The sequence below is a fragment of the Chrysemys picta genome, chromosome 7, assembly GCF_011386835.1.
Source record: "Chrysemys picta bellii isolate R12L10 chromosome 7, ASM1138683v2, whole genome shotgun sequence".
Taxonomy (NCBI): Eukaryota; Metazoa; Chordata; order Testudines; family Emydidae; genus Chrysemys; species Chrysemys picta.
The window spans coordinates 112038337-112055094 of record NC_088797.1 but is presented as its reverse complement, the minus strand read 5'-3'; the positions used below and the strand labels follow the sequence as shown (position 1 = coordinate 112055094).

Sequence of the window (16758 nt, the reverse complement as noted above, 5' to 3'; positions counted from 1 at the left end):
TGCTGCCTAGTTACTCAGTCCCTACTCTGTAGCAGTGCATGGGATTCTTCAAATTAATTGTAAACCACTTTAAATGTATGAAGTGAAGGTTTTATTACGGGTACCCCACATTTATATGCTGCAAAATGGATGGCATGGTAAATTGGGAAGGGGAATGTTGTCGTGTTGAGAATAAGTTTAAAAATTATTTGAACTCTTGGGTGTTTAAAAATCCTTATTATGCTCTGGAAAAATACAATGAGGTTTCATATCAGCTGCTCACAGATATTTCACTGGAGTTTCTTCACAAAGATTAGAGACTGAATGTGTGATGAAAATACCCACTGTGTAAGAGGCAGTGTTTTTCAAGGTCAGAATTCAGGTTCATTGCAGACAAGGCCTGCATTTAATAGACTTCAGATAATCTTGTTTCAGTATATTTTCACTTGGCGTCGATGAGATACTGAAAAGTCTAAATGGCCAATATTTTTGGTGTTTGTATAGAACTGGTATCTAAACCAGATACGTCAGTATCTCTCACCAATTTGTTTTTTTCTTTACTAGTTTCTTAGTCTTGTATTGCCATCTTTATTCATAAGGTAAATAGCTGAAGGATACTTGTAAATGAAAGTTGTTCTTGAGGTGTAATTACCCATATAATGAAATACTTACCTTCTGTACTATTTTTTTTTTACTGTTTTCTCAATTGACAAATTTCCTCGTAGTTGTAAATATTTACTCATCTTTAAGAACTAGATTTTTCTCATCAAGAACAGTATGATGGAAACTGGAAGCTTATAGAGATGTTTCTCATATCTGAAATGTCAATACTTTGTATAATTTTGGAAGGGATATAAACCCTCATGCTTCAGGTGTAAGTCAGTCTTGTACTGAAGGAGTAAAGAAGACACTTGCCTATGGACAGGTTATTCTGTAATTATCTACTTCAGAGTAGAAGGAAGATAGATGGGCTGTGCTATTTCAGTTGCCTTATTTTAGAGGTTCTGAGAGCACATCACTTGCATTGACTTCTAGAGTGGTGGGTACTCCCAACTTTTTTTTTTAATGCTAGGGAGCTGCAACTTGTTGAGTGTGTGGTAGAGAAATTCCCTCCTTAAGGATACAAGGAATGAATAACAAAGAGGAAACTTATGTATACATTTGTTTATATATCACCAGGACAGGAAGAGGAGGCTTCCTAGACCAATTCAGTGTTTATAAGCTGCAGAATACTGTAATCATAGGAGATTTTAATTATCAGATATCAGTGAGGTTTCAAAGAAATCCAAACAGGCAACAACAGCAACAAACTTCCGAAGTTATGTAGAAAATAACAGTGTGATCCAAAGTAGAGAAGGTGGCACAGGGAGAAGCTGATTGGATTTGGATGAATAACAGAGAAGCTCTGAACAAGTGACTACAAGCTACTTCCCACTCAGGCAGGAATGGGTACCCAGAACCCAGGAATGTATGCATATTGTATTTCATGAAAGCAGATCACTGCGATTTAGAGTCCCCATATCCACAAGAGTACAAGAAGGTGAAGAATTCTAAAGGATTTGCAAATTAAGGCACAGCAGACAATAGTACTTCTGACACAGAAGAATGAAAGAAAAAGCTAAAATGGTCCTAAGTAAAAGGTGATGGTGGATGGTAACGTATTGAGCAAGGGAGGGAGCATGTCTGCTGGGGTCCCACAGATCAGTAGTAAGACTGGTTGTATTTAACATTTTGCTTAAAATCTAGAAGAATAGTAAGTAGTCTGTAATGAACCTTGCTGATGAGAATAAATTGGAGGGAAGTGCAAGTACTAACGAGGACAGAGAAATAAGAAAAGGACCTAGAAAGTATGAACATGGACAGAAAATAAGAGATTTTCCTGCGAAAAAATGCAAGCTAAGTCATTTGGGTGGTTGGAAGGATTTAAACCATCTGTAACATGCTCAATAAAAAAGAAAATCAGAAAACAGTAATGCTGAAGGAGAACAAGGAGTGATAATCGACAACTAATTATATTGAAGTTTTCAATGTGAAATTGGCTCAAAAAAGAGGCCCCCCTTTTTCAGGGAAGTAATAATGCCGTTTTTTAGCACTGGTTAAGCTGCCTGTGGAATGTTTCATTCAATTCCAGGAATCGTATTACCATAAAGATATTGGCACATCAGACTGGAAGTTCAGAAAAGAAAAAGTAATCAAAGACAGAAGAGATTAACATAATACTCAATGAAAGGTGTTAACACTAAGGAGGTAAACTATTTAGTGATAAATATAGGTGTAGGGAGGATAGAGTAAAACTTTTAGGCTAGATTCAGGAAAAAAAAACTTTGACAGTTGAAGAATCTAGGGTCTCCCATCCAGTGGGACTTTTCCATATGTCCTATAGAACAATCCTACATTGCCAGGGAAAGAGATCACCCAGTTCAGCTATTACTACTATCTGTTGTTTTCTCCTGAACTTCCCCTCCTGGTAATATTGTTATTTATGTGTACTGTTTGCTAAAGCAGCAAACTATGAATATTGGTCTGTTTCTTACATTTAGAGTGTCAGATGTGATGTAATTCTGTCATGAACAGAAGTCTAGGTACTGATTTCAATCTGTGGTCATAAACTTGCCCATAATAGCTGTATTATTGAAATACACCTCTACCCCAATATAACGCGACCCGATATAACACGAATTCGGATATAACGCGGTAAAGCAGCGCTCCGGGTGGGCGGGGCTGCGCACTCCGGCAGATCAAAGCAAGTTCAATATAAGGCAGTTTCACCTATAATGCGGTAAGATTTTTTTGGCTCCTGAGGACAGCGTTATATTGGGGTAGAGGTTTAGTCTTGGGTAAATTTAGTCTCTTCAGTAAATGTTTGCCATTTCATACAACAGTTTCCCTTTTTTCCTTGATTAATCCCATTTATTTAAAGATCAGCAGAAAAACGACTTTCAAATCTTAAGGTTTTTTGGTTTGGTCAGGTTATACTAAGTGAACAGTTCGTCATAATATCTCACTGGTCATTCTTTTGGAATGGTTCTAAAAATACATTTCATTTGCTTGTATCTGCATCTGTTAAAATATTAAAACAATATTAACTGGGATATTGTGAAACTTGTGATTTAGAAGTATAACTACTTGATTAACTGTACAAGAAAAGACATTATTTTCTCTTTAATTTTTCAGGAAGAGCAGTAAACCTCATGAGGACATCATTGGCATTAGATCCCAGAATCGAGGATCCCTGGCCCAAGGCAAGAATTTCTTAATGAGCAAGTTTTCATCTCTTAATCAGAAAGTCAAACAAACCAAATCCAATGTTAACATTGGCAGTCTTCGCAAGTTAGGGAATTTTACCAAGCCTGAAATGAAAGTCAATTTTTTAAAACCCAACTTGAAAGTTAATCTTTGGAAATCAGACAGTAGCCTTGAAACTTTGGAAAATCCAATGGCAGATACTAAAGTTCGTGCTGAATCAGATATTGAAATATCAGATGATGACTCTTTTCATTCCGATGACTTCCTGACAAATTCTAAATCTGATGAGGACCATCAGTTAACTGGCTCTTTAGAGAATGTGGGACAGATAGACTATGTTTTGCCCAGCTGTGGTATCATTGCATCAGCTCCTCGATTGGGTAGTCGGTCCCAGTCTATAAATAGCACTGACATCAACATTAGCATTCACATTCCTTCAGAGATCCATGTTACCCAGACTAGCAGGCCTGAGTGTGAAGACAGACCTATGCAGGGAAGTCCTTTTGCTGACAATGTGGAGATGGAGTTCACTAAACCCATCGATGCATACTGCCACAGATTTGTACAAGATGCTCAAAACAAGATGACAGAAGATTCAGTGGCAGAGACTGCTCCTCAAAAGCCCTGCCAAGGGGTAGATCAAACCAGCAATAATGCTTCTCAGAAAACCGAAACCTGGTCAGAAACAAACAGAGACATCCCTTCAAGGCCATCTAAATTGGATGTACCATTTTCTGAGTCAGGTTCTCAGTTCTTAGCTGTTGAGGAAGTTTTCTCCAATAGATCTCATAAGAGCCCAGGATCTGCATCCAGTATTCTTGAAGTTGAGACAGGACTTCATATGACTCCTTCTCCAGCAGACAGTAACGGCAGCAGAGCAGTCTCCCCCTTTGCTAAGATCCGCAGTTCTATGGTCCAAGTTGCTAATATTACACAAGCTGGATTAACCCAAGGGATAAACTTTGCAGTGGCAAAGGTGCAGAAGAGCCCAGCAGAACCAGAGGCTGTAAATGAAGTCCAACAAAATGAACTGATAGAAATGTTTACACAGTGCCAGACCCGAATAATTCAGATTTAGTTGCTAACTTAGAAAGTACTCTTGTTGTGGCTTGTACATATTCTTAAAAATTCATACTGGAAGACCCATGTAACGTGAATTGCCACTGAACACTGGGATAAAATACCAATAATTATGTTTACAGGAAGTGTTTTTGATGCAAGTTGATTTTGGTTCTGAATAGGTTTCAGAATTCCCTCAAGCAGCCGAGATGATAGAAAGACATACCATACTGAACAGGTAGCCTATACACTGGTATTTAGTAAGCACGCTGTTCATTTTAAATAGATTGCACAGTTATCTTTTTGAGACAAATTTTGTAGGTCTTCTGATTTGTGTAGAATATTTATAGTAAAAGGGGCTGGTACTGCACTTCTTTTGTTACTTTACTAATCTTGCACTGCACCAGCAACATATTTTACTGACAAATTACATTTATTCTATTTATTTTTGAACTACTTTTTTTTTACTTAATTTTTTGTGTGGTTTCCATTGAATTCTCGACACATTCCTCAAGAAATGGTGTCTTTGCAATGGAAATTGATACATTTTGCTATACATATAGTTACATTAACTGGAAGTTTAGACTCTTCCCTACCACCATTCTTGTCTGTCCTACCTCAATTAAAGGATATGACAGGTTACAACAATCTATAATATCTAATTGCCTGAAGTGCAACTTCTTAAAGTTTGTGTGGGGGGGTTGTGTAAAACTAATGGGAACTAATGTTCTTTTAATTATCTTGCTGGTGTTAAAGTTATCCTTTTCCCCATTCTGTTCTACTAAACACACAGCTCTATAATTTCTTTGTCCCCTATAATAAGGTAAAACAAACAGGGTATTCTACATCTAGAACTAAGTGCTTAGTGTATCAGGGTACATCCTGATGTTCTGTTCATTTTATTAGAAATTGTAACTGTCCTTTAGCCAAAAGCAGCAAGTGATTAAGCTAGCAAACCATAGAAGGAAAGTGTAGTCATTCATGAGGTTAGTCTGGTGATTTTTAAAATCAGATTATAGTAACACGTATCAAAACAGTTCATTTAGTTTAAACCAACTCAATCTTTGTGATATTCGCATGGATGAGGCTGAACTTATACCTTTGCAGGGAACTGGGTACCAATAAATGTATGTTTAAGGAATTAAATCTTTAGATTCTTGATTTTTTTCCCAGAATTGGCCTTCCAACACTGTTCTGTTGTAGGATATCATCTATAGAAACTATAGCATAAAGCAGGATCTTGCTGTACAGTGGTTCATAACTATAACCACCACTATTATAGAGCCAGTGCCTCCGTGTTTTAGTACATGTACTGTAGATAGATCACACATGGTGTTCTAAGCAATTAACAAGTGTCATGATGGTAGCAAGGTGTCTTAGAACCTCTTTAGTGTAACCGAAGTAATTACTGTCTGGACTTTGATAAACAATTTCAACTTTGTTATTTATTTGTTTTATTACAGTGATGCAGTTTGTTTTGTGGAGTGTGTCTATATACATTTGTGACTATATTTAAAAATAAAATACATTGTATTTTAAGGTGAGGGATGAACATGAGAAATATTTTAATTAAAAAAAAATAAAGAACCCAAAGAGGCTTTCTGGTTCTTCATATTTGAAAGGATATTGGACTTCAGTTCACGTTTCAAACCAAAGGAGCCATCTTACCAATTTAGCCCAGGGTCAGGTAAGGCAGTGTTTTATGTCTCCTTTTCATGAACTGTACTGTCTACCCCTTGGCTCCCAGGTTTTAGTCCTATAAGTGCTTTCAGTAAGACATCTAAAAAACCCTAATTCCTTCACCAAAGGGAGTGGTGGATTCTCCATCTCCTTGAAAATATGCTTGAGCCAAACAATCTACTAGGCTCAACACAGGAGTAACTGGATGCTATTCTCTAGCCTGTGTTATACAGGTCAGATCATGAATCATCATTTACTCTGTCTGTCAAGGTTCTAAATTTTCCTGCAACATTTGAAAAAACCAGTAACACTTAAAGCAATGCAAAGAGTGCAGGATGCCTTCAGGATGGTGTGCTATGGCCTTGGTACAAAGCGAAGGAGGAACTAATTTACAAATGGTGACACACCCAGTAACAACTAAGTGTGTTTAATGTGTGTAGTAAGAGACAAAGCATTGCCACCCATGGTAGACAGAATGAGCTTGGGAAATTTGGAGGGATCAATAAGCTTCTGATGCTTATGTGTATAAAGAATGCATAGAGCAGAGGCATATTTAGAGTTTGGGAGGGTGGAGGAAGGAGTGAAACACTGAAGATCTGTTGTTCATCAGGATTTTCCCCTTTTAGAATACTTGTATATTACTCACGACTTTACTGTTCGCACAAAGCATTTTGAAAAGTTATCAATGCTTACATCATGCAACTTAAAGACTGTTACTGTCCACTACATGGCAGGAATCTTCTAGTGATCCTGGCAAGCCACTTTAAAGCTCAGGGATTTCAGATGATGAGCTCTGAATGAACAGCATTACTTGGAAGGTTCAGTCTAGGTGTTGTACAGACTTTTCCTCAGAGCGCTGCCAGCTGCACTTCATTCAGACTTACAGCATGTTCAGTGGTCCAAAGCTGGGTCATCTCTGAGCAGAGAATTCAAGAAGAGTTTGTTTGATTACATGGTATGTGTATAGTGAAATGCTTGAGCTGGTCATAACCGAACTGATTGTATTAAGCCTTTTTGTGAAGACTTGAGTATGTATTAGCCCAATGGAATAAGAATGACCTCATTGTGCTGTCAGGAAAACAGCTGAAGGCTCCCTGTCTAGCTAGTCTCTCTTTCCGCCCTCCATCCCCCGACTCAACAAGCTTTGTTCAAAATTTTTGCTATCTAAAATGTCTTTAGTTAGACTGGCAAAAGCATCATCAGAACAACTTATTTCTCAGCTAGCTTAGAAGGAATGTGTTTTTCTCTCAGAAGTATAACGTTAGGGTTAATGTTGTTAAACAGGGCTAAAATAAAAAGGGTAAGTGCAGCTGCAGACAGTATTATTTCAAGAACTCTGTGTCCAGAATAATTGAGAATAGTATTTCTACAATAGCAAATTTCTCTTAGAAATAATAGGTAAATTGAAACTGAAAATACAGCCATCGAAGATTGTGACATAGCAGTTGTAAAGAAAATGTTGGGGAGAAGTATCATGTCCCTTAAGGGGAAAAAGGGCTTTTTGTTAAACTTGCTGCACGAGATGTACATTGTTTTAAAAACATGGAGAGTAAATGTGCTAAGTAGCATTTCTCCTTCTCAAGAGGTGGCTTGAGTAAATTCTATATTGTTACAAAAAGAACAGGAGTACTTGTGGCACCTTAGAGACTAACAAATTTATTAGAGCATAAGCTTTCGTGGACTACAGCGCAATTCTTCGGATGCATATAGAATGGAACATATATTGAGGAGATACCTCAATTGGGGAGATACCTCAATATATGTTCCATTCTATATGCATCCGAAGAAGTGGGCTGTAGTCCACGAAAGCTTATGCTCTAATAAATGTTAGTCTCTAAGGTGCCACAAGTACTCCTGTTCTTTTTGCGGATACAGACTAACACGGCTGCTACTCTGAAACCTATATTGTTACAGTTGCTTCTCCTGAAAAGCTCTTGCTTACTGAGGGTGTATTGCAACATATCTGTAGATAGACAGTAAGAGAGCTTAGCCTCTGTCTTATACTTGCTGCATGCTAGAACTATGTAGATTGTTGTCATTCTTGAATAGCTGCATGCTGTCAAACTAATGTCTGTTCAGTATTTACCTTTACTGTACAACCCGAACTTTAATTGGATGTAGGTTACACCATTGCTGTGTAAGCTCCATGGATTAGCTTGCATTAAAAGGGCTGCAATTGAAACTCTTGTTTGTCCTAAGGATAACCAGCTCTGCTTAGATTGGATGTGCTTTGATCGCATGCCTTCAGCAACAGAACCACAGCATAATCCTTTGTAAGGAAAGATGTCTGTCGCTGAAGATTCAATTTTAAATTAGATCAACAACAAAAGTAATCGGGGTGAGGAGGCTGGAGTCAAACTATCTGGAAAACATGTAGTTAGTGAAAGTTTGTATTCAGGGTAATGCAGATAGAATGGGCAGTATTTGCATTCTGTCTACCTGACTTCATTACAACCTCCCATAAAGGGGTAATCCTGTCTTTCCTGAGAAATGTAGTTCTTCGAGTGCTTGTTCACATCGATTCCAAGCAGGTGTGCGCACGCTGCGTGCACGGTCGCTGGAAACTTTTCCCTTAGCAGCTCCTGTTGGGTTGTCTAGGGAGCCCCCTGGAGTGGTGCCTTCATGGTGCTCAATATGACCCTGCGGACCCGACCCCCCTTCAGTTCCTTCTTACTGTCTGTGGCAGCGCTGGAACTACGTTCACTTGCTTGCAAGTGCTCCCTTAGCCTAGAGTCTAGTTCTTCGTAGTTTTAGTTTTTGTTGTTAGTAGTAGTGATTGTATCCAGTCACCCACCTTGGGCTGCGGGGCATGCTGCAAGCCCAGGGGTTTAAGTGTTGTGGTGTTTGCCAGAAGCCTATACCCAATAGTGACCCCACAACTCATGCCTTAGGTGAGGCGTATCAATCGGAGCATTGTAAGATTTGCAAGGCTTTCAAGCCTAGAACCAAGGAGGAGTGGGACTTCATTTAAAACAACTATTGATGGAAGCAGCACTCTGTCCCATTGCACCGGACGACCCAGCCCCGGGTCCAAGTTCGTTGGTGCGGAGTACCCCGGTCTCAGTCTATGACTCTATGCTGAGGAAGGACTCTGGCAGGAGAGACCCTCAGCACCGGAAATCCCCAGCAGCCATTCCCTGGCACCGTATGTGCAGCACTGGTCTCGATCAAGGGACAGCCAGTACCGATCCTAGACTTCATAGTCATGACACCAGTCCCCCAACCTCTTCTTCACAGCACTGACTGCTGGCACTGCCTTGGTCGTTGCCCTCGGACTCTGAGGCAGAATCATTTTATTCAAGGTGCAGTAGGCATAGGTCTGGGAAGCGCTAGAGCGACATCCAAATGGCCTGGCAACCGCAATGGCCACTCCCCGCACAATGGCCCCCAGGCCCAGGGTACCCCGTCGAGGGCTTCCAGGTCGGTGGCCTCGGGACGTCACCCCTGCTCCTTCGGTGACTGAAGCAACTCTCACCAGGCTGCCCCCTCAAACTGCAGAGCAGTCAGGGTTGTGGCTCCAGTGCCACCTGTAGCCCAGGACATTCCTGACCGGGTTGAAACAACGGGAGCCTAGCACAGTCCAGGAACAACCAGGGCAGCTTGAGGGCCATGAGGACTCTGTACCCCCGATTGCCGCCTCATCATCCTTGCCTGATGAAGCAGTGGCAGGAGCGTCAACCTCAGGTCCTCTGCCCATTGATCACAGGACTCACTAAGACCTATTCTGACGCATTGCCCGTAATATAGGTCTACAGGCGGAGGAGGTAACTGAATTAGAGGACCCAATGGTGGACATTCTCGCTCTGGAGGGTCCTTCCAGACTGGCACTGCCAATAATTAAAATGATCCAGAATAGTAAGACCCAGGGGCAGACTCCAGACTCCAACTGCCAGGGGCATGGGAGAAAGTACTTTGTCCCCTCCAAGGGATATGAGTTTTTATTCTCTCACCCATACCCCTGCTCCCTGGTGGTCTCGGTGGTGAATGAAAAAGAGTGCCAGGGGCAATAAGCGCCGGCTCCCAAGGCTAAGGAGGCCAAATATATAGACCTCTTTGGCAGGGAAGTGTATGCTGTTGTAGGCCTACAGCTGAGGATAGCCAACCAGCAGGCTATCCTCAGCTGGTATGACTTAACTCTTGGGCCGCTACATCCAAATACAAAGAGATGTTCCCGGTGGAGGTAAGAGCGGAATTCTTAAGCTCTGGTCTAGGAGGGGCAGGCGGTGGCCAGAACATCCTTTCAGGCCGCCCTTGACGCGGCTGACTCGGCAGCATGAACCATCTCCTCACGAGTGGTCATGAGAACCTCCTGGCTCTAGGTCTTCCCCCAGAGGTCCAACAGCCCCTGCAGGCCCTTCCCTTTGAGGGCACTGGACTGTTTTCAGACTTGACAGACTCGAGGCTCCATAGCCTCAAAGATTCATGGACAACACTGAAGTCTCTGGGGATGCATATGTTTGCTACTCAGAGAAAACCTTTCAAGCCTCACCCCCAGCAGCAGCAGAGGCATTATCAATCCCACCCAAGGCAGGAATAATAGGCATAGGCCAGGGATCGGCAATCTTTGGTATGCGGCTTGTCAGGGTAAGCACCTTGGGGGCCGGGCCGCTTTATTTACCTGCTGTGTCTGCAGGTTCGGCCAATGGGGGTGGCGGGAAGCGGCAGCCAGCACATCCCGCAGCCCCCATTAGCCTGGAGTGGCAAACCATGGCCAATGGGAGCCGCAATCGGCCAAACCTGCAGCCGCAGCAGGAAAACAAAGCGGCCCGGCCCGCCGGGTTGCTTACCCTGGCGAGCCGAGTGCCAAAGGTTACCAATCCCTGGTGGAGGCTGTCTAACCAGTCATCAAGCCAGGGCCTGACTAAGCCACAGTTGAGATCCAAACAAGGGTTTTGAGAGGATGCCTGAGGATAGCGTGCCACACTCCACACTGGAGCCCTCCCCATTTTCTGAACTGCCTTATCCCACTTGTACAGTGCGTGGTCACTTATAACATTGGACTGGTGGGTCCTTTGCATGGTAGAAGTGGGATATTCTCTCAAATTCTCCTCCCCACCCTCTCACCCCTCTTCAGGGACCCTTCTCACAAGCAACTCCTTGTACAGGAGGTGCAATTGCTCCTTACCTTAGGGGCAGTGGAGGTTGTTCATCAGGGGCAAGGGGTTCTCTTCCCATTACTTCCTAATCCCCACAGCAAAAGGAGGTCTTAGAGCTGTGAGGACTCAACCAGTTTATGGTAAAGTTGAAGTTCCACATGGTCTCCCTCAGTTTGATCATTCCTTCCCTGGATCTGGTATGCCACTCTCGACATGAAAGATACGTACTTCCACCTAGCCATTCGTCTGGCCCACGGATGTTTCCTGAGGTTTGTGGTCAAGCACAAGTACTACCATTTGGTTTCTAGACAGCCCCCTGAATGTTGACCAAGTGCATGTCGGTGGTCATGGCCTTTCTCTGCAAAAGGCAGGTACAGGTGTATTCCTACTTCGATGATTAGCTGCTATGGGGGCATTCCAGGGAGCAGGTGGAGTCTCAAGTCCAGTTAGTTACAAATATCTTCTCCTGGTCAATGTGGACAAGTTGACACTGTCACCGCCCCAAAGAACAGAATTCAATGGGGATAGTGCTAGACTCTTCAGGTGAGAGCTATACTACCAGGGTCTAGATCCCAAGCACTAACAGGAATCAGACTCTCAAGTGATACCCCACCACAACTCCAAGGGTATGCCTGAGTCTCCTCGGACACATGGCAGCATGCACCTATGTGGTCAGACATGCCAGAGTGAGACTCAGGCCACTGCAGGCTTGGCTCGCCTTAGTTTATCACCCAGGCGGACACAATTTGGACTCGGTAGTAACAGTGTCGGGATGAATCCTAGACACTCTACACTGGTGGCTGGACTGCGAGGGAGTCCCATTCACCACTCCTTAGCCGTCCATGACCTTGGTAATGGATGCATCAGACCTGGGTTGGGGGGCCCACCTAGGAAATCTACAGCTGCAGGGCAGGTGGTTGTAATCAGAGATCCTGCTCCAGGTCAATATAAAGGAGCTCAGAGCAGTGAGACTAGTCTGCCAGACTTTCAAGGACAGACTTCAAGGTCACTGCATGGTGGTGTTGCCCGACAATACCACTGCCATGTTTTACATAAACAGGGTGGAGCCTACTCCTCCACTCTCTGCGTCTTATCTCCCAGGCCTGCAGAACGAGATTGCAGACTGTCTCAGCAGGTCGTTTCTCAACCATGAGTGGTCAGTCCGTCTGGACAGCTTACATTCCGTCTTCCAAAGATGGGGCTTTCCCCAGGTGGACCTATTCGCCACCAGGAAGTCCAGGCTTTGTCAGACATGTTCCAGCTACCTTGGGGGAACCACCTCATGTATGCTTTCCTGCCAGTCCCATTCATCCACAAGGTGCTGCTCAAGAGCCGCACAGACAGAGCAGATGTGATCATGCTGGCCCCAGTGTGTCCACGATAACATTGGTACTCCATGCTTCTGGAGAGGTCTGTGGACACCCCGATAGCACTGTCACTTTACCCAGATCTGATCACATGGACCATGGTTGCCTCCTTCCAACCAGACCTCCAATTCCTTCATCTCATGGCTTGGAAGCTTCATGGTTAAACCCTACAGAGTTATAGATTAGGTGTATAGTTATTCTTTATATACACTAGCAATAGCACTGCAGTTAAGGTATGTTTCATTCTTTGTATTCCCAAAGGCAAATGGACAATGTAGTATATACTTCTTGGGCAGTACTAGCCCCACTTGTTAAACTTAATGAAATTTAGCACTTATTGATGGTTGAGTGGTGCTTACAAGTTTAGTTAAGTGAAAAGCAGCCCTTTGAATTAATCTGTCTCACATGAGTGCTACACGAGACCCCAATTTGCCAGTTAGGGTTTCAAAATGAAGTCCTGTCCCATCTTGTAAGATTATCTGTGAGGTAGTTATGCCAGTTTTTTTAAACACTGGACTGGTTGTGCAAGAATAAAAAGTGTAACTTGCACCACCATCTGGGTGTCATGCATTTGATATGCCCTTTGCAAAAATTAGAACTTTATTACTAGGCCCAGAGGGACCAAGGGGTTCTGGCTTCTCCAGGTGGACTAGAAAGTAATGCTATCTTTATCAGCAGAAAACGGAAAGGGCATACTACTGCCCTGTTCTACCATTTGTTTTCAACTCTGCCCTTTTTACAGGATGTGCTTGAGTCAGGTAAGTTATGTAAAGGTTGAAATACAGACGTATTATTCAGTCATAGTCATCTTCTGAAAGTTCTTACTCTCCTGTGGAGGGCGTTTTACAGATATTTATCCTAGAATAAGCCTATTAGTTTAGGCAGCAACCCTGGTAGTTGCAATCAACATCTGAGGGTTTTTTCCTCGGGGTGTAGAAAATACTGGTTTGTTCTTTTCCCATGATTTAAATACACAAGCCTGCTGCAGTGCAAGAGCCCCGGCTGTGAGTGGAATGACCTGCAGCTGGTACAGTAAGGTGAAGTAGGCAACCCCACTGGAGCGCTAGAACCTGTGATCAGACTTGACTTTACACAATTTCAGTATTAAACTTTTAATATCAAACAATTTGCTCATTGTTATTAATTCTCAATTACAAAACAAGCTCCAAAAAGTTTCATAAAATCAGTAAGTTTCAGCATTAGCTTTCTGAACCCCATATAAACTAAATGGGTTCAGGTTTCAAGGGTAAGTGTCCATAATTTTTTGGTATAAATTATCTACAAGAAACTGTGATATAAACAGTATCCCATTCTGAGTGCTGGCTCCACTTAGGAGTAGGACAAACCTCATTTTCATAGTCACAAGTAAGCAAAATAGTAGGAGGAATTATTAAAGTTCGTTTCCATTGACACACTTCTGTTGCTGGAGCCTGGCTTTACGTAATGCTTCCAGCTGTTTTGCTCTTAGCCACCGCTCTCTGGACAGTGTTGTCTGCCCAGCACTGAGAGAGAGAAACCTGGGTAGGCAAAAGTAGTATAAGTTAAATAGCAGAATTCATACAAATACCTTATTTCTCATGGCAAAGCTTAAGAGGAAATAGCCCTACTACAACAGGAAGTTACAGAACTGTCAAGCAGCTGTCAGCAGTCGTTATGAACTAACACCCATTCCCCACCCCCACACTTTATCCCAGCAGTCAGTGCTTTAGAACCTCTTATTAAGCTAAAAATAGGAAGAGGTATTTAATAATTTCTCTTACTGGCAATAAAGTCTCCCACATTCTCATTTCAACCTTCCAGTGAGGTACTGGGAGCAGGCTGGGACACTCAAAGGTAGCAAAGCCCCAAATGGGAAGTAAGCAGAAGTCCTTGACATGGGAGTAGAGCGGAAGAGTCTGCCTCACTGTTCAGTAGCCACAGAATAGTTCTGCCTGTATAAGTGACCATTCCCGCTATGGGAATGGACTTAACTTATCCCTGCTCTTCCTGCCTATGCTATTTTCTTCAACACTCCCATATATTGAAATCGTTTGAAGAGGCAGGCAAACAATTATACAAGTGTCATTGGGAGGAGATTACATTCAGCTATCACTAGTTAAAAGGCTACTCACCTTGCTACAAGCAGAGTTCTGTGAAGGTCATCAGCTGTTATGCTCTCAGGGTCATTCTTACGCATTTCTACAAAGTCTTCCTCTACTGCCTGAATTAAGACAATACGTTGGGATTTAAGTTCTTGCAGTGAACACAACATAGTGCAATAGAGAAGAAACTTCAAAAAAGCTACAGCCCTAGGGCTACATGAAGAATAATCCTAGTTTCCTGAGATTATAAAATTCTTGCAAGACTTGTATAACTCCAGGTAGGGAGGCTAGGTTCAGCCTTGCTTGCTGGGGAAGCTACAGAGCTACTTCTGCCTAAAAGGCAGTAAAATGGTTGCTCTCTGTACTTCAGAAGGTGCCTTAGAACAGCAGTTCTCAAGCAGGGGGTTAGGGCCCCATGGGGTGCGGAGAGCAGATTTCAGGGGGTCTGCCAAGCAGATCTGTTACTCTCGGGGGCCCTGAACCTCACCACCCAGGGCTCAAGCCAAAGCCTGGGTAATTTAGCTTTGTGGGGCAACTGCTCTGCTTGCTACCCCCTAATGCTGGCCCTGGTTTTTATATGCAAAAGAACAGTTGTTGTGGGCCGTGGAGTTTTTACAGCATGGTGGGGGGGAGGGAGGGGAGCCTCAGAAAGAAAAAGGTTGAGAACCCCCTGCCTTAGCATCAAGTCTCTGATCTTTCAAAGGAGGTAAAGTTTTACAATTACCAATTTTATAAGCCATAGTTTTGTGCCTTTTGCTGAAGTGCTCTGAGCATCAGCAACCCTTCTTAGGGATAGAAGTCCACCCAAAACAAAATGCAGCCCCTGGCCCTTGCAAAGGAGTCCAATACCACATGGAGTTAAGTACAATTACTGATAGGAAAGTAGCACTTCAGCTGTTCCAACCGCTACAGAATTACGTCTCCCTAGTGGAGGGCAAAGTTGATATAATATGTGTTAGGATAAGAGAAGCCTTCCATACCTTGGTCACTTCATCAGATATGCTGTAATCTAACAGCCTCAGCAAGCTTAAATAGATGCGGAATTTGTTCAGCATGGATGGCAGCACGGCTGTGAGAAGGCTGGTCATGTACTCCTCCATGTTCGGTGGAATTATCTGTGGCTGTAAGTGGACCTGGCAATCTGACTGAAAAACAAGAAGGGTTGCACATCATCCCTTTCCCCATTCACATCTGTTCTATTCCAGTCAGACACACCAGTACAATGGTGGACGTCAGTGTCACCCAATGTTATCGATGAAGACAGGATAAAATCAGTTTAATATCAACAATTTAATAACAAATCTCTTTCCTGAAGAACTCCCAGTCTGAAGTCTCACTATTGCTGTTTTAATCTCCCTCTTTGGAAGGGAACACTTTTGCTTTGAACAGGCATCAATATCACAATTTTAAAACCGCCAAGAGAGCAAAGGCTCAGTACATAGAGGGTGAAGACAAGTAGTTAGTACACAGTATGATTAGTTGTTCAAACAGCTGGAGACATCTACATAATCCATCATACATAAATACAAGCCGAATTCATAGTCTTTTCAGTCTGAATGTGAGCGGGATCTCTCTCCACCATAAACAGGAACGGGCAGTTATTGCGCTGGAATGAGATTGCTTTATAATAAATCTGTGTCTACAATTTTTCCATTACCAGAAATACCCATATACTCTAATCATTTTTCATCCTCTTGCTATCATTTCTACAGCATGCAGTCACAGAGAGAAATGTCAGTTTTTCCTTTCACTGAATAATTTTTTTTGCAGGCCAGTATCACTAAATACAGGTTTTCTAGGTGCACTAGCTGGAACACTAACCCATGTCAGCAGTTTGCCCATGCAGCTCAGGGCAACAAGATCATTTCCCGGACATCACTCATTTCTGGAAATGGCATGCTCGGTTTTCATTAAGCAGCTATCAACTGTAATTATCCCCCAATTCAAGAAGACCTTGCCATACCGGTAGGAGTGATCTGCCTTCTGAAGTGATAAGTACATTAATATTGCACGGGAATTCCATCTGGTGGTAACTGAAGTCATAATCCACCTTCTGCCAAGTTATCAGGTTACCCAGTGCAGTCACATTATGTACACCTAGAAAAGCAAGAAAACAGATGCTGACAGCTGGATGTAAACAATCGCCAGAGTTGAAATTGATTTTTCATTCAGGTTTTAATTAGCAGTTAGCAGAAACTATTACTTGGTCACAGTGGAAACAGCTTGGTTACTAAAATAACCTGAGGTGCT

The 16758-nt window shown here is 42.7% G+C and overlaps 2 protein-coding genes across 12 annotated transcripts in view; one reads left to right on the top strand and one right to left on the bottom strand.

The window, feature by feature from the left end:
* INPP5F (inositol polyphosphate-5-phosphatase F) overlaps window positions 1-5882 on the top strand; it is a 99207-nt gene extending 93325 nt beyond the window's left edge. For all 7 annotated transcript variants that reach the window (XR_010589316.1, XM_065552354.1, XM_065552356.1 and 4 more), the window contains one exon: window positions 3154-5882. Coding sequence is in view for 6 of the 7 variants with exons in the window: in XM_065552354.1 (XP_065408426.1) it covers window positions 3154-4303 (1150 nt within the window). In the remaining variant the exon portion in view is untranslated. The remainder of the gene's footprint in view (window positions 1-3153) is intronic.
* A 7641-nt stretch (window positions 5883-13523) lies between these two features.
* MCMBP (minichromosome maintenance complex binding protein) overlaps window positions 13524-16758 on the bottom strand; it is a 33258-nt gene continuing 30023 nt past the window's right edge. For 4 of the 5 annotated variants that reach the window (XM_065552351.1, XM_065552353.1, XM_024109918.3 and 1 more), the window contains 4 exons: window positions 16472-16605; window positions 15489-15653; window positions 14539-14627; window positions 13524-13944 (listed from right to left, as the gene is read on the bottom strand). In XM_065552351.1, the coding sequence (XP_065408423.1) occupies window positions 13818-13944; window positions 14539-14627; window positions 15489-15653; window positions 16472-16605 (515 nt within the window). In that variant the 3' untranslated portion in view covers window positions 13524-13817. Of the gene's footprint in view, window positions 13945-14538; window positions 14628-15488; window positions 15654-16329; window positions 16606-16758 lie in introns of all 5 variants that reach the window. The other variant, XR_010589315.1, reaches the window with a different exon arrangement.